This window comes from Sinohyriopsis cumingii, chromosome 14 (genome assembly GCF_028554795.1).
Source record: "Sinohyriopsis cumingii isolate HCF-2022 chromosome 14, ASM2855479v2, whole genome shotgun sequence".
Taxonomy (NCBI): Eukaryota; Metazoa; Mollusca; class Bivalvia; order Unionida; family Unionidae; genus Sinohyriopsis; species Sinohyriopsis cumingii.
This window is the reverse complement of record NC_142974.1, coordinates 28,204,685-28,232,320: the sequence shown is the minus strand read 5'-3', so window position 1 is coordinate 28,232,320 and position 27,636 is coordinate 28,204,685. Positions and strand designations below refer to the sequence as shown.

The following is a 27,636-nucleotide window of genomic DNA, read 5'->3' as shown; positions in this document are numbered from 1 at the left end:
AACGATAATTGTCCTATTAACATGTGATGTTGACATTTCTGACTTCTCGATCTCTAGCCCAACCCTATCGTTTGGAGTAAATACATCTTGCTTCGTGTAACAAACCTTAATCGACATGTCAATAACATCATCCTACACTTGTAACTGTTACCTTATTTATCGTCAATAAACACTTCTTACCCTAACGATTCGCCTCTCATGTGTCATTCATTTTCAAAATGCGTGCTTGGTTTTTTACGGTCTTTGACACGGAGATCGTATAGTTTATACATGGGTAAATCTTTCTGAATTAGCACTTTATAACGACTTTATTATAAGCAACAACGGATTGTAAGGCAGACACGCGATTATTAAAATATAGGGAATGATTAATATGGAAACTTATAGACTTGTGTCTTGTGTATTATTTATTTTTGCATCATCAATATTGTATAATGCCCTTCCGATGGAAGTACAGACTAATTTGAAAACGTTTATGGTCATGGAAGAATCTGGAAAGGAAGAGACATTCGAACCAAGACTGCATGATATAGAAATGATTGATGCTGAAAATGAATATGCTGAATTTATGGAAGAAAATAAACTTGTTGATAACAAACTTAAACTGAAACTACTAGAACATGGCTCTGACGTCTTGGTATCTCGTAATTTTGAAAGAATCATTGAGAGGGAAGTCAACGACATCGTAAGGAATGTTACAGAGCCGACGACAACCGTGGAACAAGTGAACATGTATCAAGTTGACCGAATTGGTAAAAATTAAGAATATTATAATGTCATTTGAAACAATTTGCAATATGAATTATTAAGTTCGAGTAATAATACATGTGGTATAGAATGTAATACATGTGCCATGTTATCATGACAAAATATTACATTTTTACAGCGTTATCTTTCCGTTAACTGCTCTTTTATATCTCGTATAAATGTTAATCAGAAACATCTGTAAATCAGTTTAGAATTTCGGACAAAATTCCACTATGATATTGCCGAAAAGCATGTAATGTCATTCCTTTCTTCCCAACAATAACCGTTGATACATTTTCCAGAATAGAACAAATGTTAAAAACTAATACTACTTCCTCTAAAACAACTACTAAGACTGATACTACTACTACTACTACTACTACTACTATTAATAATAATAATAACATTAATGATAATTAAAATAATGAGATTTTATAAATAATGGAAATAATATTTTGGCTTTAAGTCGATAAAAAACATCAATTTCATACACCATACGATGTTTATATGGGTGAATTTGGATAAAATACTAGGAAATGATTGGTTAGTATGTAATGAATATAAACAGTACTGTGAGTGTGTGATTTTTAACTTTGCTTTATTCTTTTCAGCCGAATTGCTACTATTTCTAACCATTTAGGGCACATGAGCTGTAATATAGACATTGCTGAAATATAATTTGGCTCATATTAGGTACCTGCTCTTTATTTTGATCGTCCTGGTGTTTGTTTGGTCTAGAGGAAATTTGTCGCTAATAGTAAAGTATTGGGTATTGATGTTGCTGTCCAAAGGTTATAAAATGTTCTGGTCGAATTAGTTACTTCATATTTTCAGACCAAAAGTTATTGAACCATTGACTATATGAAGGGGATTTTAATGGTTGTTACAAGGAAGATGGGAAACAATGTGAATTTGAATGATCTATTCCCATTAACATGAGGTATTGGTAAGAAACATCAGTTTGTTTGAACTGCTTTTTAGTCGAAATATCTAAGGGATTATGAACAGACCATTTTGATAATGTTGTGAAATCAACTTTCCGAAGTATTAGACAGCTGACACAAATTAAATACACCTTTTCTAAAAAAAACCCTCCTAAACAAGAACTGCTTAAATGTCATCCGTCAAAATACTAGTACGTGACTATCATATCTCACGTTGAAGTAGCCTGATTTGTGCATTGTTTGTTGAATTTATGCATGCGACTATACTCTAAGGAATTCTAGAAAGGTTGTTCTAATTCATCATCGCACTCATTGTTTAAAAGTTCCGTTTTCGCATCGCTGGAATAGTTAAGTTAATCTAAGAAACAGACTACCAAACCTTTATCATATGTTATTAAAATGTATATTTTCTTAATTTCCTTGACTCGGTTGACTTCGGTCGTGTTACATCCAATCAGACAAACCTGAGAGGTTTTGTGTTAATCTAATTGGGGAAATAACCCTTACTACAAACATATGTAATGATTTATTTTATTTTCTAACATTGTTAGATATGCAAGGGAATGTAATTGTCCTAAACTCCTTTTCCTAATCATCACTTAAGACCCAGATTGGCTCTTTAATTTGGAAACGGGTGTTTCAATAAGGAGTGATTGATCTAATTATATGTAAAGTCAGAGCAAAACACATAAATTTATTATAAAAGCAAAAATACTCAAATAAACATAAGTTCCTTTTATCAACGTCGTTGCTCTTCTTCTGTTCATTTGAAATTTTTAATTTCGACCCAATTCTAAACACACACTCTATGAGTAACTTAACATTACCTGAATCAGTTATAGTAAGTAATGGCACAAAATGACCGATAAAACCTCTCTCTTTCAAATTTGTATGTAGGATACAGGGCTCATACACATGTCTATTGCCGACATGTTAGCATTTCTATAATAAGGGGCAAAGGTAATATGGATACGTTGTCATACCCTTTTTAATCTATAAATTTTCCTCTTTTGGGACGTAACATTTGTTTTAAAAATCATTCTATAGATGCACTCATTGTATTCAAAACACATTGCTCGCAATCTTAAAAATTCGGATGCTTTCGGTTTATTCGCTCCAAGCAGAATGCAATTTTACTTTTATTTTAATAAAAAAAATACGTATCTACTAATTGCTTTAGTTCACCTGATTGTTTTTATTATGCAGCTTGGAATTCATTCATTTCGTTTTTTTAGTAATCAAAAGCATTCTACTATTGGAATCTCCGAAATTTATAGCATGTTCTAGTTTTAGAACAAAATAGAGTATCCACTGCGCATTTTATTTTATTACAATTAACACATTTTTGAGGTTAATAGTATCTAAGCATTAGGTTAGTGAACAATATTGACCCGCCTGCGAACCAAGATATGATGACCCTCACAACCTCTCCTCCCGGTTGATGACATTATCCTCAAATAAACCACACCTTATTCTTAGTTTGCGTGTTTTGTTATGTGTTTTTGTTTTATTAAGTTTACCATTTGGATTCTCATCAAACGGGCATGAAACCATTTAAAATACGATGACCATTACTTCAGAAACCCAAAATGCTTGAAACTTACAGTGTATATAAAATTGTATTGTGGTGTCATCCAGGGGTATAATCCAATAGTGATAGATTCCTCTGACAGGGCAAGTGGTTGACTTGACATGGGCTGTAACAATTCCTTTAATAGAGGAAGTATCTACTATGATCTTAAGACAGCACCGTATTTTTTTAATTCTTTTTTTTTCTCAGAGAAATGTTCACCATCTATGTAGCACTCTATTCGACAGTGTGGCTCTCTGTATGAATTTCTCCATTATTATTTGTGTGTATTTGCCGATCCCACTTGAACTTGATTATAAATGATTGTATCGATATTTGTTAGTCCTTAAAGTACGAAGATGGCAATGACATCACTAACTGGACTGGTTTTTACGAGTACGTGAGTGGCTGATCAAGATGATTTGAGCTCTGAATTGTCTGGTGTACCATTGCGACTAGAACCATGTACGTATGATAATTCCAATTAAGGATACTCTTTTCAAGTTACATTCATGGATAAATACTACAATATCATATACTAGAAGGTACGCAAATATAGATATAACATACTTTCATTTTAATTAAAATACACAACATGTAGTAAAAAGAAAATTACACTAATGAATGTATGAAAATATATTACAATAAAATATCGAACACCTGAAAATGCATATGCGATGCAATTTTCTTTTATGTTGATGTTCCTAATTACATGGGTAATTCTTGCAATATGTATCTCTTCCAACAATCCCTGATTGGTCTATATTATCTTGCCAATGCAAGTAAGAAGACTGTCATTACTGAAAACAATAATCGGAGGAGTTGAACTAATATACACTTTAAAGTCTCTTGTTGTCAAATGTAACGGCAAGCATGCCTTCTTTATAGTAGAATAATTGATTTGGTGCTGTTTAATAATTAAGAGAAATATCACATTTTATGATCCACGCCATGTTTTTCGTGCAGATTTAATTTGCCACTTACCCCATCTTTACTTCATGAACATACATTTTAAATGATTGTTGAACCCTAGTTCTAAAAGAGATGGTAGGATATTAGTTATGTCCTTAAACCTCTTGCATGCCTCCTGGCATTTATCAGACCAATTAACCTTTTTCTACTAAGCCATTAAATTGGTCAGAGGTTCTGCATTTTTTGAATAATTGGATCAAAATGGCCGATAATATCCAATCGTACCCGAACATTAGAGCAGTTTTATTACTGACGGTACGTCAAATTCAGAGATGGATTTAAACTTGGCTTCTACAGACTTATCTTGACCATGTTCCACAATATGCTCTGTAATTTTGATGCATGATCTCACTTTTACTTAAATCAAATGTCAATTTTGCCTCATTGAACCGACGGAAAGTTTTGTGGAAGTTTTTCGTGCCAAGTGGCATGACTTGGTCTTGGTAGAGTCCTTATGGAGTTGCAAAGGCCGACATTTCGTTTGTTCAATCTATAATTGAAAAATGTCATAATCTTCTTTACATATCAAATTTGGTGACACATTTTGCATTTGAAATGTTGTAAACAAAGTCAGCAATTCGGGCTATTGTGAATGGGTCTGTTGTGGTGACAATGTCCATTTTTAATAATCGTTTCACATACGGAAATAATTATCTGGATTAGGCACAATGTTAATCCGGTTATGCTCGCTAGTTTCAATAAAGTCATTCTCAAGCAAATATTCTATTTTCTTTTACAAAAATACTTGCTTCAGAGGAATCATTACATTATGTGGCTGTGGTGTATTAAAGGTTTATAATCAACAATGTCAAAGTCATATTTAATGTTGTATGTTCGAGATGGAACACCTGGGAAAAGATATTATATCAATATATCATCTACTTTAGTTCGTTAATTTCGTAAGGCAGTAGATGTAAAAGTTGTTTATCCAGATTCCTTAATATTTTAGAATTTTGAATATAGTTGAACCATAGTTACTAATATCCAAATATACAACATGATTAGAATGTTCTTTGATTGGGACGGGAACAATTGAACTTTCGTGATCATTTGCAGAGCTATGTCAATCAAGGTCCTCCTTGAACATATCTAAAAGGTTGCTGACTTAGTTAGTTCTCGTTCCGCCTCGCAGGAGTGTCGATATTAATTTAAATTACATCATATTGATCTTTGAGGACCTTCTTTTCTAACTTGAAGAGGATTGTGTAGTATTGGTAATGCAAACAGAACTGTGTCGCCTGGTTTAAACGTTCTTACGTTTGGAGATTTTAACTGCCTTAATTATACTTGTGAGTGAATATACAGAAAATTATATCGTGCCACTTCACAATCAGATCTATAATCAGAGCGATTACTATCTAAATCAGCTGTTAAGAGATGACATATTTAAACAATTCCAATGATCCATGGACATATATGAAAGTTAGATCAAAAGACCATAACTGGCCAATTAATGCACTATTTTGAAACATATGCATTAACCCTAGGCCACGAAAATTGATGCAAGTTCCTGTGATAAGTGTTAACGAGCCCTAAATGACAAGTCAAATGAGTTTCCTTGGCTACACTAAGAATTTCCCCTATATACGTCATATTAACAACAATTTGGATAACTTACTGACCATTCGTCACCAGCTTCTGCTCTTTTCGATTTCTCATAATGACCCCAAGTGTTAAAAAATAGCAAGTTTGTACCTCTGTGGAATTAGCTTTGCAAATAGCCATCTGAAATAAACATGATATAGCAGGATCTATTTCGAGTTAGACGACAAAAAATTGTCGTTTGTCGTACTTATTAGAAATAATAGTATGAGTGTTGAAAGAGGATCACAATAATCAATAACTTTTGAGTGACCTCATGAAAAGCTTGACCAAAAACACGTGTCAGCCAAGGTCATGCTCTGCAGATCAACTTTATTCTCAAGACCTACGTTTAACATGGTATGTAGTTGCACAGGCAGGGTATAAATCAGGGATTTCAATTGATATAGGATCATCTATTTGATCAAATCCAAGCTTGTAAATTTGAAGTAGATTATTCAAACCTAATCTCGAGCTAGGTAATTGCCCAGCAATAAATGAACAACGAGAACCCATAATGGGAAAGAACTCACTCATCCAGACGAAACGTTTCATGTTAAATTAACTTCATGCACTATAAATTGAAATCAACCGCACTCAAATAACTGACAAAGACCACTTTCAGGAGAAAACGAGTTCTCAGACGAAGACAAAGTACCTGATAGTAGAATATTCTAAGAGGCTTCTTTGTCTCTGAATATTTTAATATAGATATGATTGGCCGAATCACCAACAAGTGTTATAGAATCTTTCTACGTAAACGGTTCAATATTTGCATAATAAAGTAAGATTGGGTTAGCTTGACCCAACAAATGTATTTTTTCCAATAGACGACCAAGACCTTAACCTTTGATAAACAATCAGACAAAACGTGCCATATTTTATGACAATATATGCATGTATGAAAATATAGATATTCGTGATCCGTCTAATCAACCATCTTATCAACCATTTGAATTTTATAAGTTCTACCAGATTTAAACTTGTAAGGTCTCGCTTGAGACTGATGTGGTTTATTACTAAGCATCTCCTACGAGGAAAATTTATTGAAAAATGTAAAATTGTGAGCCATGGAATAGTCAGCTGAACCAACAGCGTTTGTGTGAGTCTCTAGCTGGTGTTCGTCAGGGACAATCTTGACGTCAAAATATACATAACTTTTGAATAAGTGTTTTAGGTTCGTAAGAGTCCTTATTAATTGGCTTAAATGTACAACACTTGTCAAACTCGTCATGGGTTTGTCAATTTTCTTTTGCAATTCCGAAACTTATGTCGAGATGCATCAGGTACCAGCTCATAACCCTTCAAGACACACACACACACACACACACACACACACACACACACACACACACATGTATGTATATATATATACCTCTACAATGTTTCCAGTGTGGCAGTTCATAATGATGCCTAGCACTGGCGCATTGCAAATATATATATATATATATATATATATATATATATATATATATATATATATATATATATATATATATATACATATGAATGTGGAAACTTGTTTAAGAAGCAAAGAAAACATTTGTTTTTAAATTTCCTTATTTATAATGTCATGTATTTGACAATATTTATTTGTCTTTTAAATGTGTGTGACATTTGAAGACTTTTTGCTAGAGTGTTCTTGTTGTATAACACTGTAGTTATTTGCATAGGTTTGGATGTTTTGTAGCATAATTAAAACAGGGGCTATGCGCTCACCGATTGCCGACATAATCATACATGCAGGCAAGAATAAAGGGAATTCTTTGTATCGCGAGATGAGGCTTTTGAACGTTATCATAGTACCTAAATTAGTTATCCAACATATCTGCCGATGATGATGGCACATATACCTGCATTACACAGCCATTGTTGTGCAATTCATTTCATCACAATAAGAAGCTGCATAGAAAAAGCCTGAGTGAAGAAGTAGACAGTAATAGTCAACGTAGTATCATGTGGCTACAGCATCAAGATGCGTTCTTGGTATGACAAATATTGCTAGATTGATAGGAGAGTAATGGGTTTATGATCGTTGTTCTTGGAATAAGGATGTTGGGAGTTTGGTAGATATATATATATATATATATATATATATATATATATATATATATATATATATATATATATATATATATATATACATATACATAAAGAGAGAGAGAGAGAGGGAGAGAATGTATGTGATCTAGATTATTAACGTAGCTTTAACTATTTTCTCAGTCATACCTCTACAATGTTTCCAGTGTGGCAGTTCATAATGATGCCTAGCACTGGCGCATTGCAAAAACATAACTAGGTAGGATTTTGGATTTACAACAGAACACTTTTGATGGTGATACAAATACAATATTTAATGATGAATGACTTGAATGAGGAAAGAACTATGATTAGTACTTGCATGTACAAGATCCAAATATTGAATAAATTAACAGTATCCTCACGAACCTAATAATGCAGCAAATGCAAATAAACTGAACGACCTTACACAGTACAAATACAAAGGTGAATGATTGATAGTAATTTCACACGACTTAAAAATGATGGGTTTTACTCAAATAGTGAAAATGAATTTATTCAAATAGTGAACAATTAAGCATTTAACCAAATATAAAAATGATGAAAATAAAGGAACAGATATCATACAAACTATCTTTACATTCCCTAAACACTAGGCATCACAGCCATGAAAATCGGACCACGGCTAAAAGATTACATGTATGGTGTTAGACACTCCATCACCAGAACACTTGGCTACCAGTCCCACTGGTCAATCAAACAGTCAGTATTCCAGATAGACACTGACCATCATCAAATTCCTTGGCCAATCAAGCAATCAGCGCCCACCAATCGGTCAGCCACGCCCAATCTCCTGCAACTCGACCAGCAGCATTGTTTGCTCATCTCTACGGCTGCTATGGTTCAGCTTTACAGTTGCTATGGTCAACTTTTCGTCAACACACACACACACACACACACACACACACATATATATATATATATATATATATATATATATATATATATATATATATATATATCCAACCTTACTTGAATCAGACTGAATTGTTGTCAATGTCAGCTATACAAGGTTTTCTTAAACAGCTGAAGTTGATTTTCCTCACTCTCAGCCTTTTTGTATTTCTGTCGCTGTCATTGCATAGAGGCTCGTAGTTTTCTTATAGAAGAATGCGATACATATTTTTTGTGTCATTTCATTAAATAAGTCATGGAGCATTCTTATAATAGTTTATATTTATTGTCCGATATAGATTATGTCAATATTGCTCTGAGAATGATCTAATGAAATTTGTCAGTGTTAAGTAAAATTCATCAAATTGTGTAATTTCATCCTCTGTGTATTACTGGCCGCTCTGGAGGTCTAATGGTTAGAGCGTTCGCCGCGGATGTGGAAGGTCGCGGATTCGAACTTCGGCCGAGTCATACCAAAGACTTATAAAAGTGGTAATATCAGCTGCCTCAGCATTAAGAGGTTAGTGTTTTGACTGGTCGTCCTGGTTTAGAATTATGTGACTGGGTGGGACATGATGCTACATATCTGCGGTTTGATGATGCAGTGCTCGACATCAGTATAGACTGCCACACTGCATAAATCGTAGCGATATGACTGATTTTGTTTTTAAAGCTACGCAAAAATCACACACACGCTCACACACACACACACACACACACACAGACTGTGTATCATTACTGCTGTTTCCATCTGCAAACTACAGATGCATAGTGTATAAGCTTCTGCGACAGTGTTTTGTGAATTATTAGATCCTTTTGTTAACTTTCTCTTTGAATATAAACTGCTGGATTGTATATGCTCTATCAAATGCTGGTGACCTAAAATATTTAATTGTCGGGAACATACTATATTCATTCGACTTAAAAGTATGATCACTGCCGTATTTATTAATTATGTCTTTGTTCAACTTAATGAATTGTGGCGCAGATGAAATAGTATTGTCTATTGTAATCGTTATGAATATCGATATTTGTTGCAACTCTGCTACATGATTTTGTCTGTAAATTCTTTTTAATTAGTGGTTTTAAACTGTATAGAATATCTTTCGTTGCACATTTTGTGTATGTTATCTGGCTATAGTAAGGACTTAAATTGCATATGATCTATAAATGTATGTGTATGTATCTGTTGAAAAGTATTAATAATAATGTTAATAATAACATTTAAAATGGTTGCTATGTCGTAATTTCTCAGAAACTTATGGGATTTAGAATTTCACAGACTTATTATGTAATTTCGCATTGGTTGTACAATATCACGTGATTAGGCCCAATTCGACGCAAAATAAGTAGCATATTCTGACACGCTGTTTTTCTCCACAATATAGTGGCACTATGTGTCGTATATAATGAGAAAATAAAGCATTAAGATTCACTCCGATTATTGGAGAGATCCACCATTGTGTTGCTGTTTAAGTCTGCAGACGTGTCTTATGTTGTTCTTAGATACTATTCGAGAGGAGAAACATGTATTTGGACTGTTCATTTGAAATATAAATCGCTCATTGTTTGCACTACAATATTATTCTGGAATTGTTATAAATATTCGAAGGAATCCTGGTCAAAGCCATCTTGACAACAGCAGGATTCTTGGAGGTCCAGTGCATTTCCGGTATTGAAATGTACAAGGAACTTGCCATTCATTTATGACTTTCGTCTACATTTATAGGGCCTAATTTGTATTCCGGTATTGAAATGTACAAGGAACTTGCCATTCATTTATGACTTTCGTCTACATTTATAGGGCCTAATTTGTATTCCGGTATTGAAATGTATAAGGAACTTTCCATTCATTTATGACTTTCGTCTACATTTATAAGGCCTAATTTGTATTCCGGTGTTGAAATGTATAAGGAACTTGTCATTCATTTATGACTTTCATCTACATTTATAAGGCCTAATTTGTATTCCGGTATTGAAATGTATAAGGAACTTGCCATTCATTTATGACTTTCATCTACATTTATAAGGCCTAATTTGTATTCCGGTATTGAAATGTACAAGGAACTTGCCATTCATTTATGACTTTCGTCTACATTTATAAGGCCTAATTTGTATTCCGGTATTGAAATGTACAAGGAACTTGCCATTCATTTATGACTTTCGTCTACATTTATAAGGCCTAATTTGTATTCCGGTATTGAAATGTACAAGGAACTTGCCATTCATTTATGACTTTCGTCTACATTTATAAGGCCTAATTTGTATTCCGGTATTGAAATGTATAAGGAACTTGCCATTCATTTATGACTTTCGTCTACATTTATAAGGCCTAATTTGTATTCCGGTATTGAAATGTACAAGGAACTTGCCATTCATTTATGACTTTCGTCTACATTTATAAGGCCTAATTTGTATTCACTTCATGGTACTGTAAGTTCCTCTCACATTTTTCATTTGCAACTTTAATAACTAAATTATTTGTTAAGTTTTATAAAACTTGATAGTTTTGAGTTTCTTACGTTTCTTTAGTCTGTGACCATAGTGTCGTCACCTAATATTTACAAGACGCGATATAAAACATGAACTAAACATGTATAACTAAGGACCTCAATTGTAAATATTGTTCAGTTTTTCATACTATTTCGAAGATAAGTCTGGTGCCATCTAACTTTTGGTAACTATTCAACTCTAGTATTGAACCTGTTTCCAATCCTCTTTACGTGTGAAGTAAATAAATACACAAACGCTGCACATTTATTAAAATTATATGGAACATGGATGTAAATGTAACTATATCGTCTTAAACTAAGTAACGGAAGATCGCAAAAACAAAACAAATTGTGTAAAGCTCAACAAATAATTTCTTTTTCTACAACACAATGGGAATATTTAACATAGACTACATTAATGCAAATTAAGACCCAAATAGTTACACAAGATTTATCAAAAATCAAAATGTATCAAGTTCCATATGAATGCCAGTGGTATTCCAAATGATTTCCAATACTGAACATGGGATATGCCTATAATCTCGAATATATTAATGTGTCAGTGTCCTGAAGTGTGGCGATACGCTTACAGTCTTTATCTTATCACAATAACATTATCTAGAACTGTTCTTGTCTGAAATACTATAATTCCGAAGTAATATTCCACTCCAAAAATTGTATAGATTAGCACACTGTATTTCAGTTAATAATAATTTTAATAAATAATTACACCCAAAATATTAATGAAGGAACATTCAAACTGATGCTGATATTAAATGCCAAAATGCGTAATTTTTAAAAGAATTAAGTTTTGTTCAAACTATAAACGCTAGGTTTAAAATAACCTTGCTATCGGCATAAACAAGTATATTTTGTCAATGTAGAAAACCTTCTTATGATTAAATAGCACTAGTTTAACAGTACAAAATGTATTCTGCATTAGTTACGTCCTTTCCTCGAGACCTTATGCAATGCTGACTTTATAATTTTAAGACTAATGTGCATACAAATGTATTACGTTTGTTCTGCCAGATGATACTGCAAATCACAGCTCAAAAGATAAACGTGCTAGATAGGTTTTGCTTCTAATAATTCCTTATATCATTTAAATCATGGTTTGGAAGAAAATTTGCATTAAATATGGTATGTGTGATATTGATACGTCAGTCAATAAGTATGTTATCGCAAGTAATCATCTTGAATAATTCCATTCATAAATCGTATATGTTGATAAATGCATATATTAATAGTATCTATACCTGAACTCCATATATAAATGTATCGGTCATAACTGTTAAAAATAATACAAATAATAATAATAATAATAATAATAATAATACAATTATTATTATTACTAGTATTATTATTATTATTATTATTATTATTATTATTATTATTATTATTAATAGTAGTAGTAGTATTTGTATTATTATTATTGCAGAACAACAACCATCTGAAAGTAACGGATTGGATTATCAGACAGATCATTCCTGCCATGTTACAGGCCACTGTAGAGATCGTCCATTTCTTGCCAATCCATGTTCAGTGATCGTATCACGTGCAGAATGGGGTGCACGTGACACACGGAGTGCTAGTTATATGAATAAGACCGTCAGCACTATTTTCATTCACCATACAGCAATGCAACGATGCTTTTCCTCGCAGGAGTGTATGCTTGAGATGGGGAGAATACAGGATCTGCATATGGATACAAACTGTAGTTTAATAATTATTAATATTTCTTAAATCCTCCCCCATTTAAAAGGCCAAAATCAATAAATCACATATAAACTGTACGATAGATGTTTTTTTCTTCTTCAGATGACAAGTAAGTAAAATGATGAAATAGATTTCAATTTTTTGATACACAGTTACGAACTACAAGTTTACGTCAAGAACATGATGAAACCTGTTTACATTATAATCGTTTCTAAGACGAAATTAGGTGTATGTCGTTTTAAGTAGTACATGCTGTCCTTGTTTTCTTACGATCTTTTTATTGTGTCGGGCATAGTCCTGTCTGAATTGCTTTCTGTTCCTTAGGAATGTTGCAACCACCTGTTCTCACTGCGGTTACTTTAGAGAATAAAGATAAATAGCATAAAATCAATCTCATTTCCTTAGTTTCCTAATATTTTCAGGATGTAGCACAAGGGTGCGCAATTATCTCATCCACAGATAAAGATAAATAATGCACAAATACGAGTAATGTTTTGAAAATACTGCTGTCAGGCTTTAAGACATGGTGATTCTAATGTGAAAATATCATTCCCGGCTGGATAAATTCATTTGGCTGCCAGACAAAGAATAACTTATCATATTGTGAATAATTTATTCCATAACCTTCGAACTTAGGTTGATTATGCAATGGTAAGTTCCTCTTTTGAGCAAGACTATTTCGTTGAGTGAACAGTTTTGAATGCATGTCGGCATATGTTGCTGAAGGAAGATATACGATTACAAACCTCGCATCCACGATCTTCAGATCACCATATGTACAATATAATGATCGAATCATTTTCTACCTGGCTGCTTCTTTCTCCATTCAGCACAAATTAGGGCAACCAAGACCACACACGCATCTAACATAGCCAAGATTTCGCACTTCTGGAAGTTACGTATATTTTGTCTCACGTACAATGCAAACTAGAAATTTAACATGTTATCTGCTGTACTTAGGGATGAGTTATCTTTTCTATTTGTGTGTAAAATAGGTATGTACATCTTTTAGACTTCATACTTTCTGGCTAAATACTATTGTCCATGAATTGTCCTTTTTAATCTTCGTTCATGAACCTTCAACCAGATAAAAGATTATAGACTATTATTATTTATATCACTGCTGTGTTTTGCATTCAACACAATCATATTAGTACATGCAACATTATTTGTTGCAACTGTAGTGTTACTGTGTTTTATCGAATTGTATAATAAAGTTACGTATCGTTTGAGAAACGTATATTATAGTTTATGATGCTGATGATTTTACTTTTATTGCTGCGGGAATTCTACAGACAGGATTCTCTCGTACAGTACTTTGCATAGCCTAGCAATGCGTTTCACAAAATTACTCTATAGCTGAAATTCAAAAAAAAAAAATTGCGTGTGTAAGTTATACTGGCACTTACATATGGAGTCCAATAAAGGAAATATACCATTACTTACACTCAGCATATTTGCTGTTTTCTTCTCATAAAGGTACCCTAATGAACGTACAAATACAACATAGCTCTGTTATAGCTTTATACTTTTAATCTAATTTTTCAAAACATGTCATACTCTCAGCGAAGTAAGTCAACACTTATGTTCATTTAAGTTATTTTATCTGCATAATGGATTCGGGTATTGTTTTTTACACAGTATGAGTTAATGATAACATGCATGCCAAAGCAGTTTCAAAATTTGTTTGGGAGTGTATAAACTGCTGTTAGTAGGTCGCAATCTATGTTTAAAACATTATTGATCCGAACGTAATTGTTAATTTCCACTTGAAACATTTCTCCTTCTGTTGTCACTTGCTACCAAAAATAAAAAAAAATAAACTGAAAAATCGCAGAATGCACATCGTGATTTAAAACACAAAACAAAGCAATTTTCAGTTAAGATAAAAGAAACACAAACGATACAAATAAAATAATAAATATTTATTTTAAAAAACGTTAAGATCCTTCGGTTGAATACAATCATGATTATTTACCAATAATGTGGCAAAGCCAGAGATCTACAGCTTTCCCTTAAAAATCAAACTTACTTTGTTATTTTCGTTATAGTTTTGCACTACATTTAAGTTCAACATTACACACCAGATAAGTAAGACACGAAAAATAATACAATTATCAGTATGTTAGGACAGAATTTTTTAAAATTGAAATTCAGTTGAAATGAATAATAAAAACTGTCAAATAATATACTAAAGACGAATAAATCTGACAATATTGGCATTATCTTTATATAATAAGTCATTAAATGCATTTATAAGTATTCCTTGCCCTCCCCCCCCCCCCAATCCACGTAAAGAATCGACTTTGGATCATATTGTTGAACGGTTGGTGTTTGACGCTGTTGCTTCCTCCTACAGGCAATATAATAGATAGGCACAACTTATGTGATTAATTTTTTTATTTTTCTGTAGTGCATAAAAAGACACCTTTTGCAAGGTATTGATCGCCGCGTGAGGTATTGATATAAATCAATGCGTCATGCTCGCTGGTGAGGTCGATGATGTGATGGCTATAAAACCCATTCAATAATCACCCTTGTTTCTTTATTCAAGATTTTGTTAAGTCCAAGCCTACTGCTTTTATTCAATTCATTTTACTTTTTCTTCCTTTATTTCTCAACATTAGTGCATATTCGATTTTGTGTGTGTGCTCGAGCTACGTGCCTTCTGAATTACTATTTTAGCTACAATCTGAAGTTCAAGGATTTATCTGCAGGAAAATGACACACTTTAACATCCATCGCATTTGAACACCATCTAAATTTAATTATTATATATACCACTTTGATAAATTCCAGCCTTTTTATAATGCTCTCTTATTGAAGAGAGCAATAAACATGACTTTATGTGGGCATTTAATGTATGTTTTGTTACGCATGTGTTAATGGATAAAAACGTACGCATCTAGTTATATTTGTATATGCGTGACCTTTGCTACACATTTACGTGTAAACAGATATGAGTATAGATCGATCAATGAAATATAAATCCATCGCTATAATTCGATCTGCACACATTTCCTGTTGTTTTACTGATTTCTACGTTATATAGTCTATGAACGCACTTTATAATTATAATTTAAATGTGTTGTTGTTTCGGCCATTATCATTATGTCTGCATTTGTAAAGCATTAGTGAATGACGATATTACTTTATTATATCTTTTATCAAACCCCTTCCACGCACGGTGCAATGATTTTGAATAATTATTTGGTAATTGTGAAAAGGATTTTAAATCGATTCACGGCCAATTCAGTATTATTCTACTAATCTAAGCAGCAGAGAGGATAAACAGAACACTTTTTAGAAGAGTTAATTCACGAAAGTAAAGATTCCGACAAAAAATAAACATACAATAAAAACCAAGGCTTCCAACTGACTGAGGCCTCTCTAACCGGCAAAGGCCTCTAACCGACCGACGCCTCTCTAAACGGGATTGTTCATTTATTTGTTTTTTCTTTTGACCTTGTACTGCGCGTTCTCGTTTACCTACCAGGACAAACACTTTTGGTCCTCACCCACTCTGCTGCAGCTTCGCAACCAAAACTTGTATCGCGACCGAGGATCATGCAAATTTATCGTGATAAATCCGTGTGAGGTACCTTGCACATTTGAAAGAAATTTATGAATTTAATCATATCCGTGTTCCCTAACACCAAGTCTGATGGATATTTTGCAGAGTATATGTATTAACTCAATGAAATTCAACTAAAAGATTGCATGTATCAGTGATTACTTTAGGTATTTGTGTATACCTCTGAGAAACATAAATCACATCTATGTTAGTGCCCCTGCCTCGAGAATACATCTGAGATGTATTTGATTGTTTGTCCAGCATAACACCAATGTATCCCACGAGACATTCAGAGGTCCTAGGTTCGATACCAAGCAGAAACCCAATATGGAGCGAATTATTGATATGCTTGTTTAGCGCTAAGGTTGGAATAGTTCTAGTACTATTAGTAGTAATTAATGTCCTTACATTCGTCAACCATAGGGATCTTAATATACATCCTCCTAATAAAATATATATATTTATAAGTATATAGTCTTTAGAGTAATTCTCCTTAGGCCAGTGCTTGGAGTAATGCTACATTACTCCCTTATATAGATATAACCAATATATCCTACGAGATAGTTAATTAATTCGTCTATGGGTGATGCATCATCAATATCGTTGATAAATTCGATAACATCTTCTTATTAATTCTCCGACTTTGCAATTTCATTAAAATCTTTAGGTACGTTGTAGCATATCTGATCATCTACAGATGGTGCCACTACATATAACTTATCCCACTTAAGCAATATCAATATCTGGTTAAGTTAATTAACAATTGAGTCTTACCAGATCCAGATGGACCTATGATAATTGCCTTGATATAATTTGGTAGCGCTGGATAAAGCTTGACTGGCTCTTGATTTTGTGTCGTTAAGGAATCATTGACATCCATGATGTAGAAATATAATAATTATATGGATTTATACTTTGTTCGATGCAGAGCACCTAACCCCACCAGTGAATTAACACCAATATATAGCGAAGAGGAATAAAAGACCTGCGCTTACAGGCAAGTGTTAAACAAGTGGTACAACATATGCATATTTATTTCTAATAAAACACGTGGAGATATCGTTGCTTCCCTGGAAAAATTACCAGGGGTTCATAGGGGTACGTATCCAGGAAAAAAAGCATCTTCCTGATATAATTATCGTGGTTCTGGAACCCGACTTGATATCATACTCGATCAACGAAATCAACCAAGGACTGGAAAGTATACAATATAAATGCGATTGATTAAGCGAGCCACGTTCATGTTGTCGCGTATAAAAATGCAGATTTACAACAGCGACATATTGCACACGTGAAATTGATACACATGTTACAGTCTGTAAAACTAAATCTCTCATAGAATCATTTGCTAATGTGTTGGTAAGATATGCGATGAAATGCAACTAGTGTTAGAGCTGGTGATTCGTAGACCAATTATTATGATAAACATGTAATCAATGTATTATAGCCCAAGGAGATATTGGAGGGGTAGAACAGCGATTACTAAGTTTGGTGATGCAGCAGTTGTAGCACGTTCTGTTGCTGAAAATTGATTAGCAGGACAGGCAACATTGCAAATTTACCTACCACCACCTAAACAAACTCAGTATGCATTTGATCTCAGCACTGATAATGATGTTCAACAAGCTGATATTTTGTTTTACAACACGATACCTCTTGAACCGGCAGACGTGAATCGCCACACAAAAATACGCGTTGACGGTCCTTGATGTTTCAATAAGGTATAAAGAAGCAGAGCCGTTATAAAGTAAAACAGCAACTGAGGTTCCTTGCGATGACCACAGTTATTACAGGTTGATCCTGGCAAAGAATTTCTTGGTACAGTAGTATCGATGACAGCACCAGAATCAGAAAAAGGTACACTGCAATTCATCGCGATCAAGCAATCGTTGAGCGATTGAATCGAAAACATGCTGAACGATTGTTTGGATATCAGTATGCGCAGGAAATATTCCTGAACAAAGTTGAAAAAGAAATGAGATTTCGTGAATGAGTTGCAAGACTACCAAGTATGATAGCTGCGTTAAATAATAAAATTACCCGTGCGATTTATATGAAACCTATTCATGCGATTACAAAAATATACCAATACAATGATATAACTTCTTGTCAGAACAATCAGCATTAGGTAAGAATCTTATATGAACATTTTGAACTTGAAGGGGTAGAAAAGAGCGGCTGATTCTATTTGGAGTGTGACCACATAACATTTCAAGCTGAACCTGCAATTTATAGACTAGGTTCAACCGCTCCGCAACGTGGATATGTACGTGAACAATTACATGTAATTCCTGAGGTTACACAGTTACCACCGACTTCACGTTTGTGAAAGCAGTGCTCCAGCGCCCCGACGTTGATTACATTCAAGACAGGTTAGCACCACGTTTTCGCGCGTGTGATCCAGACTACTATTAATTCTATCAGCGGTAAACTGTCTTGGATTATTATTCGAATATTGCCACAACATTACCGTAATACAGTTCGCGCAATGATTATTATTTCGCTGTTTCAGTGGCATGATCAATTCAGCATCAAAATCAAAGTCGCGTTAATTGTTTGTTGCTTATAGCTAGTTGGTTTTGTCTTTACTACATCATAGCCAGCACATTCAGTGTCGCAAGTAGTTTGATTATTTGCTGAGAAGTATATGATAACCCTCGCAGCTGAGACATTCTTCTGACTCTAGACACTGCAAAATAAACTAAATTTGACCATTCAGTACTTTCATCTACAAGCCAAATATTTGTATCAGAATTAGTTAATCTTTGTGAGGATTTAATCATTACCCTAGAGTCCATGAAGCTTGATCCATCGTTAACATGCTCTCAACAATACTCACAGGAACTACAGCAATATCTTGTTATACAAAATTTTGTTTGTCATTAATTACATGAATTTCAACACTGGTATTCTGTTTTTGTCTATCTGCTGAACGATAACACAATGGTACAGGTAGATTTGAAATGTTTTCTTTATTTAACATAAATAATTGTTTTCGAAGTCTGGCACGAACTATCATTCTACTTGCAACTATCAAATCAGTAGTATATATAGATTCAACGTGGACTGATTTTATTCTCCTTTCTCCCTATGACGAATCGGTACGAATCTTTAACAAATCCGTATATTTTTATTGATATAAAACGAATCTGTAGCGACTTTAACCAAGGGATCGGGAAATATGTTTATCGTCGACAATACGTTTATCGAATCATATGCTAACATCGAAGATTTTAAATGGGAAAACTGCAATGAGTCACAATCAGTATAGCTCACATTTGTACCTAGTTTAGTTCCGCCCGACAAAACAGCATTATTCCGGCTTATAAATATGCCTCTCTCCGTAGTATCAACACTTATAAAATCTAGTTTGGCATCTTCTACAATTAATCTTATGCAATGTCTTTTGTGATCATATCAACCACCTTGATTAATCTTAGCGATTATTTTTTCTGCCGAGATCATTTGAAAGCTTATTTTCATATTCAATTCCATTGGGATTACAAAGATTAGTTTTCTCTCTGACATCGTCGCTGACAACTCCCTTGTCAGGTATTTGTAACACTGCTTGTTTTTGTGGGCGATACGATATTATTGCTTCGCTTAGAGTTAACAATAATACAATTATATTATCAAGCATATATCGAAAAAGCACTATTGGAGCCCAGCATGTTCTGAAAAATGACGACAAAACTGAACATACACAATCGGATTCGAACCTTCCTAAAACGAAAAAGATTTAATATATGAAAATCCAGTTAAACCAAAATATGGTAAAGATCAATGAATTGTAACTTTGGTTATATCGTGTGTTGGATGTCAAAATCGCTTAAATTATTTAACATATTCTCCCATCATAAGAAACCTTCCAGGATAAAATGCAATGATATCAAAGCTGATAATTTATCTATAATTATATTTAGTATTTCATAATTTGCCATGTCCGTATTTTATTGAATTTAGCCGCACATCTTCAATAAATTCCAGTCGTTTCAGCTTTCATGATTTTTTTCTAATTGGCAAAGTGGGCAGCAACTGCAGGAACCGTAAAACAATTACATAATAATTATTCAGTATCATCGGCATTTTTCATTGCAAGATTTTTCGTTTTATCGTGAAGATCTTACGATCGATAAATATATTAATCGGAATATTTAGATCCTACATCGGAATTAAATGACCACACAGTTAAGGGTTCATTCTTGCTGATATTTCTGATATCAAAATATATAATCATCACGAAATATAGCAGTTTTATCTTGCGCAAATATTGTTATGGCCGATTTCCATGCGTGTTAGTTATGAACGAAAATTTTTATCGGAGCTCCTCTTGATTCATATTTTGATGACTTATACAAAATCTCGCCGATTAACGTCTTCACCGTAATCAGACATTGTAAGTTCTTTTCCAGTCCAGCAACGTCGTTTCTGTCCATTTAATTATTTTATCACGGGGTAAATCCATTTCCACGCATCGCGTTTATGAAATGTAATATAACTACCTCAGCTACACAATTTAATCTAGATAATTTCATCGGTTTGAGATCATCAACGATAGGTTTATCATTCAGCGGAAATATCGCATTAACAACTGCAGTCATATGATACGCTCATTCATAACATGGTTTGTTTATACCAGTTCACGCTCCTGGTTAGGAATATTTACTTATTGTCACAATATCTCCAGCGCGATATATAAACGACAGGTTCACGTTCGTTAAGGATAATCCATGTATTGTCTGTCTCCATGATCATCTTTATTAAAATATGTTATCTTTATTCGTCAAAAAAATTAATAATCGTCGCTGTTCGTTGGTCATTCATTGTAACATAACGTCGCGTATCATTTTGAATGTTAACCACACATGAGCCGGGCCTTCGTTGCGAAACTCTTTATTGGATTCACGGATACGATTGATTAGAGTGCTATTCGCCGGCATAAACGTTATGAGCTTACTGACGTTAACTTTTTCGAATCGCCAACTTGGCGGCGCATTCTGTCAATATCGAGTCTAGCTTGAGAGGGTTTAATCGCAGGGATGTCCTCCATATTCTAGTTATGGCAAATATATATCTAAATTGAAGTTTAGTTTTTAATAGATGATGATTCAAGCAATGAATAACTCTAAATAACTCATAATTGGCTCTACAACTCCCTGTAACAAAGTCAGTGTAAGCGAATTATGTGGATATCATATGCAAAGCGTGCGAAGAGGGAGTCTAGGACCAAAACCGTTTTCTGATTTTGAGTCAATGCAGGAACAAAGATACCTTTGTAGAATATACTTTACCAGCCTAGTACCGGTTTTTAAAATTGATTGAGCAGTCAGTGGCACAGCTTCAATAACTCTCATTCGTCCACCAGCACCTTCAAGTAGCACTGCTTTGTCTGAGAGTACAACGGCGATTGCTCTGTAATTAGCTATAGCTCCTCTTGCCACTCGACCTCGAAAGTGTATATACACGACAGCTTGTCTAAATAAATCTAGATGTTCCAGTGAAAAGTAACAAATCGGATACAGCGTTGTAAAATCTAGTTGTGATATTTGAAGACCAGAACAGTTTGATCACATGCCATGATCACCAAACGATGCTATGCAATATGATTATTCTCAAAGTTCAGTATTACGTCGTCAGCTAGTTCTTGATAACCATTTATCCGTCATGAAACTTCAGAAGTACCACTTTTGTCGAATATAATTGCGTTGTGTGTGAGTTTACTCGTGCGGCAGTTTGGAAAGCAACGAATATATGTCGCGGTGAAGATACACTTTGCTGTGATGTTATCTGCCTTGTGAATACACACTAATGTTACTTTGAACACTATCTGTGGTAATCGGCAACCATGATAATGTTGATTTACCACCAGAGTCCACACAAGAGAGCAATCGTTCTTCTCCAGCGAGTGATGGTATCAATGTTGGCATGCACAATGAAAGTTTTGTCAGCATTACGTTACATTCATCACCGATAGGGCGCCATAAACATCATCGTCGGTAGCCTTTATCACAAATAGAACTGTGTGCCTGACTCCAAAATAAATCCTTTATGACATTCCTTCAAAATCCAACGATATGTGACAGTAGAACTGCACATGGAAATAGTCTGCTTCCATCGTTTAGCATAGATCGACGTACTGCGAATCCTAACTTGAATTCTGGATTATCACCATAAACCACCGGCCACACACCACCGTCAGTGGCGTCTGCATTGTTCCTTGGTCGTCTTACATTAAACTGTCTCTTGTCGGCGTAGTCTGAAGTGTCATTGGCAAACATCATTGACCGACCAGCTGGTCTTGAATAATCATCAGAATATCTACCTAGAGCCACTATCGTCTTGGCAATGTCGAGTCGTTCTGTTTCTTCTGTCAATAATGTATGTATCACTGTTGAATAACGCCATAATATCTGTATTAACAAATCCAACTCTAAGATCTACGTTATATTCAGTACCAACTGTTTTTTTATGCTTTTACCTTTTACTTCAACACATGCTTCAGCGGGTAAGTAAAATCTGCTTCTTTTCCTGAACTTGCAGTTCGCTTCGTCCACGCTGATTTGGTTCTCGTGCGTTGTAAGATAATTGATAATGATAATCGCGGACATATTCATATCTGAGAACTGGTACATCCATGACAAATGCTTGATCAGATACACGTTTAAACATTTTATATTAACACGAAGACCAAATCCTGCTTTTAGACTAGCAGCTATATTTGTGTTTTCTTCTGACAGAGGTTCACCAGATAATTCTGCTTTTTGATTTGCATGTTGATTTAGTTCTCAAATGACATTTGCAGACATAACTTCAGTGCTGGGTAATTCTACTGGCTGCGAATTTCGTTGTATTAATCTTGCTAGTCTATCCTTGATTGCTGAGAATGTTTTTCTGGCATCATCACCAACATCACCAATACATTGATCACGAATACGTCAATAGCCCAGTTGCTTTGCAATCGGTATTGCTTTTGGTGCTATTCTTCTAAATAAATCCTGAAAACCATCACATAGTCCATCACCGTATATCGCTATATACGTAGGTGATAACGAATATAGCTCCCAGGCCATTTCAAGGCCACGTTAACTATTATGTATAATCATCTTATTTTCTTGCCACTGATCGAATTGCATGCCCTCAGTCACTGTGGTATTCATCGATGACTTTATCCATGAGTGACCGAGAAACTGCTTCATCAATGATTTCTGGAGAATTATTACCATGTCGTTTTCTGAGAATCAGAATGTCTAGTCTTTCAACATGGACAAGAATGTTGCTGTGGCATGAGGTATTAAGACCACTTCCCTCTTTACCTGCACAAAGACATTTTCCAGTTGCACCGGGGTGAAGTGATGGTTGTCGACTTTGTCACGATCGCTACCTTCTTGGTGATATAAATGGCGTTCCAACACGTAGTTTCATTTCATAAACTGCATCAATAAAATTATCATATTCTTTTTTATATTTTTAATGACTTGTGGAATATCATTATACTCACGAAATACCCTAGCAACCCAACCCTTTTCTGGAGTGTTATAAAACCCTAGCTTTAGAAACTGATGCCGCAGCTAATATCCCGACGAAGCACGTTGACAATATTAGTCATAACTTTTATATAAACTTTTCGAGTAAAATACCCGGTTTTTAATTCTGGTTGAGACAGATCATCGACACTATGTTTAACGTCTTGAATTTCAGCACGTGTTTTGTCGGAAGACTCCATAACTTCTTTAATTTTATTTGGTAATGATTTAAAATGGCCGCTATCGCTTAACCGGCTTGATGCAGATGTTCCGTTGTTTGAGCCGTTTTCATGATATTTGTGCTTGTTGCCTTTCTTCGTCTACTTTATTGTGTTAATTATGTATTGGCTGTTCAGTTCGTATGTGTTTCTTTATCGCCTTGTTTTGGAAACGAGAACAATTATACATTTTCTCTGCTGTCTTGCTCCACTGCTACAACTTCCATTTGAACAACCCGCCATCACGTGATACTCGACAGTCAACCCGTTTATGCTATGATGGACCCTCATGAAATGCTTTAAATAACCACTCCTTGGCTCTCCACACTACATTGTGCTCTAGACTAAACGAACTGGGACTACATTCATCATTGTCTAAATGTAAACAGAAGCGAAATAAATAAATGTTTCAATGCTGGCCGGCGTAGAACAGCAAGAATAAGTCCAGTTATCTCCCTTATCCCCTTTCCGGCTCGACAATTTACAAACTCGACCTAAAACAGTCAATTAAGCAACCCACCCATAAATATGGTCACATTTTAGACTGAATTCTACGTAGACCTGATGATAACATTCTAGGGTCATCCATGGTATCCCATGAACTTACATCAGATCACCTCTGCGTTATATGCCATTTTAACGTATTAGTCCCAAACACTCCACCTCTAACTGCTACTAAGAGAAACATCTGTATGATAAATAGAACCAAACTAATGACTGACATCCAAGTAAACCGAACAACTTGCTTACCTCCTACATCAGATCAACTCGATAACTGCCTGCGTTCATTGTTTGACAAACATGCCCCGGCTACCACGTACAGAGTATAAATTCAAATTCAAAAGTGTTCTACATGGTATATCAGTGTTAGGGACCAGCTTCGCACTGCTAAAAGAGACCGCCGTAAAGCTGAAAGGCTTTGGCTTTCCACCAGACTCAGTATTCAAAAGTAAATCTATGATACCGCTAACAAGAATGTCACAAATATAATCCATGCAGCGAAATCATCCCACTACAGTAATAACATCATGGAAAGGTTCAACTGCAAAGAGCTGTTCGAGATTACTAACAAGCTAATGTCAAGGAACAAATCTACACCACTTCCAACTACCTTCTCTCCAGTCGACCTTCCGGACATGTTTGCAAATTTCTTACGTTACAAAGTACAAACTATTAGAGATAAGCATGACACCACAATTTCAATTGACTCGTCATCACCATACAGTTTGGATACATAATTGGAGCGGCAACCATTAGCAGCATTTGAACATGTCTCTTTGGATTTCGTACGTACAATCCTGGTGAAGAGTACACCAAAGTCATGTGAACCTGATTTAATTCCAACATCACTGCTGCTTGAGATCTTAGATCCAGTATTGCCTTCACTAACTGACGTTATTATTACCTCTCTCTCATCCGAGGAATTCCCATCATTATTACAATCTGCCATTTTAAAGCCTCTGCTGAAGAAACCAAGACTATACCTTAATGATTTAAAGAACTACAGCCCAGTTTATAATCTCCCATTCATATAAAAAATCTTAAAAACGGTTGTTCTATCCCAGCTTGTGTCTCATCTGATATCAAACAGTCTGTAAAGCAATGTACAGTCTGCGTATCGCCCGTGCTACAGTACTGAAACTACTCTTCTAAAAGTAGTTGATGACATTCTCTCTTGGATATCGGAAAGATTCCAGCCCTCACCCTCCTTGATTTGTTGGCAGCATTTAACACAATATACCATGATATATTACTTCACCGCCTCCAGCATGTATTTGGCATTGATGATACAGCCTTACTTTAGTTCCAGTCCTACTTGGTCAACAGGACACAAATAGTGTCTGCAAATGGAATAGACTCCAGTCCAGTTCATAAATGTTGTGGTGTTCCACAGGGGTATGTTCTTGGACCTGTTCTCTTTCTTCTTTACACTCAGCCGCTCTCAAGTGTCATATATCATCACCCAGTGTATCACCAATTGTACGCTGATGACACCCAAATACACAAATATAACCACCCAACTGAAGTTGATGCTACCATCCAAGGTGTAGAGAAGTGCATTTCTGATGTGAAATGATGGATGACATGTAACAATCTGCAGATGAATGATGATTAAACTGAGGCCATTCTGATCACAAACAAAGACATTCTACTTCACATCCTTTACCTCAAACAATAAATATTAGCAACACCAACATTAAATTCACACAATCAGTACGAAACCTAGGTGTTACTCTGGACAGTACTAGCACATTGCACCAACATGTCATGAACATATGCAAGGATGCATATGTTGGGCTGAGACGCATCAGCTCAATTCGCAAATATATTTCAGTTGATGCCCCTAAAACACATGTGTGTTCATTATTACTTTCAAGACTGGACTACTGTAACTCAATTATGGCTGGTTCATCTCAATATCTACTCCAAAAACTCCAAAAAGTTCAAAGCATAAATGCCCGGATCATACTTAGAGTACCACGATCCCAATATACATCCCCGCTGCTCTGTACCCTACACTGGCTATCCATCTGATCCAGAATCAAACACAAACATTGTTCTATGTGCTACGTTTCACTGACGGACTCTAGTCCAACATACCTATCCGACCTCACCCATGTGTACACACCAGCAATATACTTACGTTCCTCTTCTGACTATCGTATACTCATTATCCCCACTATGAAAACCAAGTCATATGGACAGCGTTCTTTTGCATATTAGGGCCCAGCAACGTGGAATTAATTGCACTGAACGTAGACACAAAGACAAAGTGATCACATTCAAGAGTGCTATCAAAACTCACTCATATCGACTGCAGGAACAAACTGAAATACCTAATTATGTTTCTTACCTTAAATATTATCAGCATGTTTTTTTTTTCTTCTTCTAACTTCATGGTGTTTGGGTTTTAAACATATCATTATTATGTTTTGTTATCGTATATGTGTTGTCTAATGTTGTAATCCGCTTAGAGATTCTAAATATTAGGCGATATGCAACGTCCTTATTATTATTATTATTATTACTGTTATTGTTGTTATTATTATTATTAATCCGATAACCTGATGTGATGCAATTGTAGGCGCAGCGATTTTGTTGGTTAGCCCAACAATTGATTTAAATAACTGTTCTTTACCCTCTGTAAATTCCAACTGAAACGCCTGACGCGCTTGTATATGTTTCTTGACAGAATCACTCACTGAAAGATATTTCTTAAGTGCATCTTGTCGCTGTCAAGCCAGTTTAGCTGTTTGAAATTCGATTATTCATATAATACTGATTTATTTACACAACACAGGAGCAGCTGAGAGGGTGACTAC

At 34.8% G+C, this 27,636-nt stretch overlaps 1 protein-coding gene across 1 annotated transcript in view; it reads left to right on the top strand.

Annotated features, from left to right (window-relative positions):
* Positions 1 to 481: 481 nt before the first annotated feature.
* The window catches only part of LOC149783484 (peptidoglycan recognition protein 1-like), a 33,314-nt gene continuing 6,159 nt past the window's right edge, over positions 482 to 27,636 (top strand). Inside the window, exons 1-2 of the mRNA XM_089932850.1 lie at positions 482 to 752; positions 12,721 to 12,996. Of these exons, the coding sequence (XP_089788976.1) occupies positions 482 to 752; positions 12,721 to 12,996 (547 nt within the window). The remainder of the gene's footprint in view (positions 753 to 12,720; positions 12,997 to 27,636) is intronic.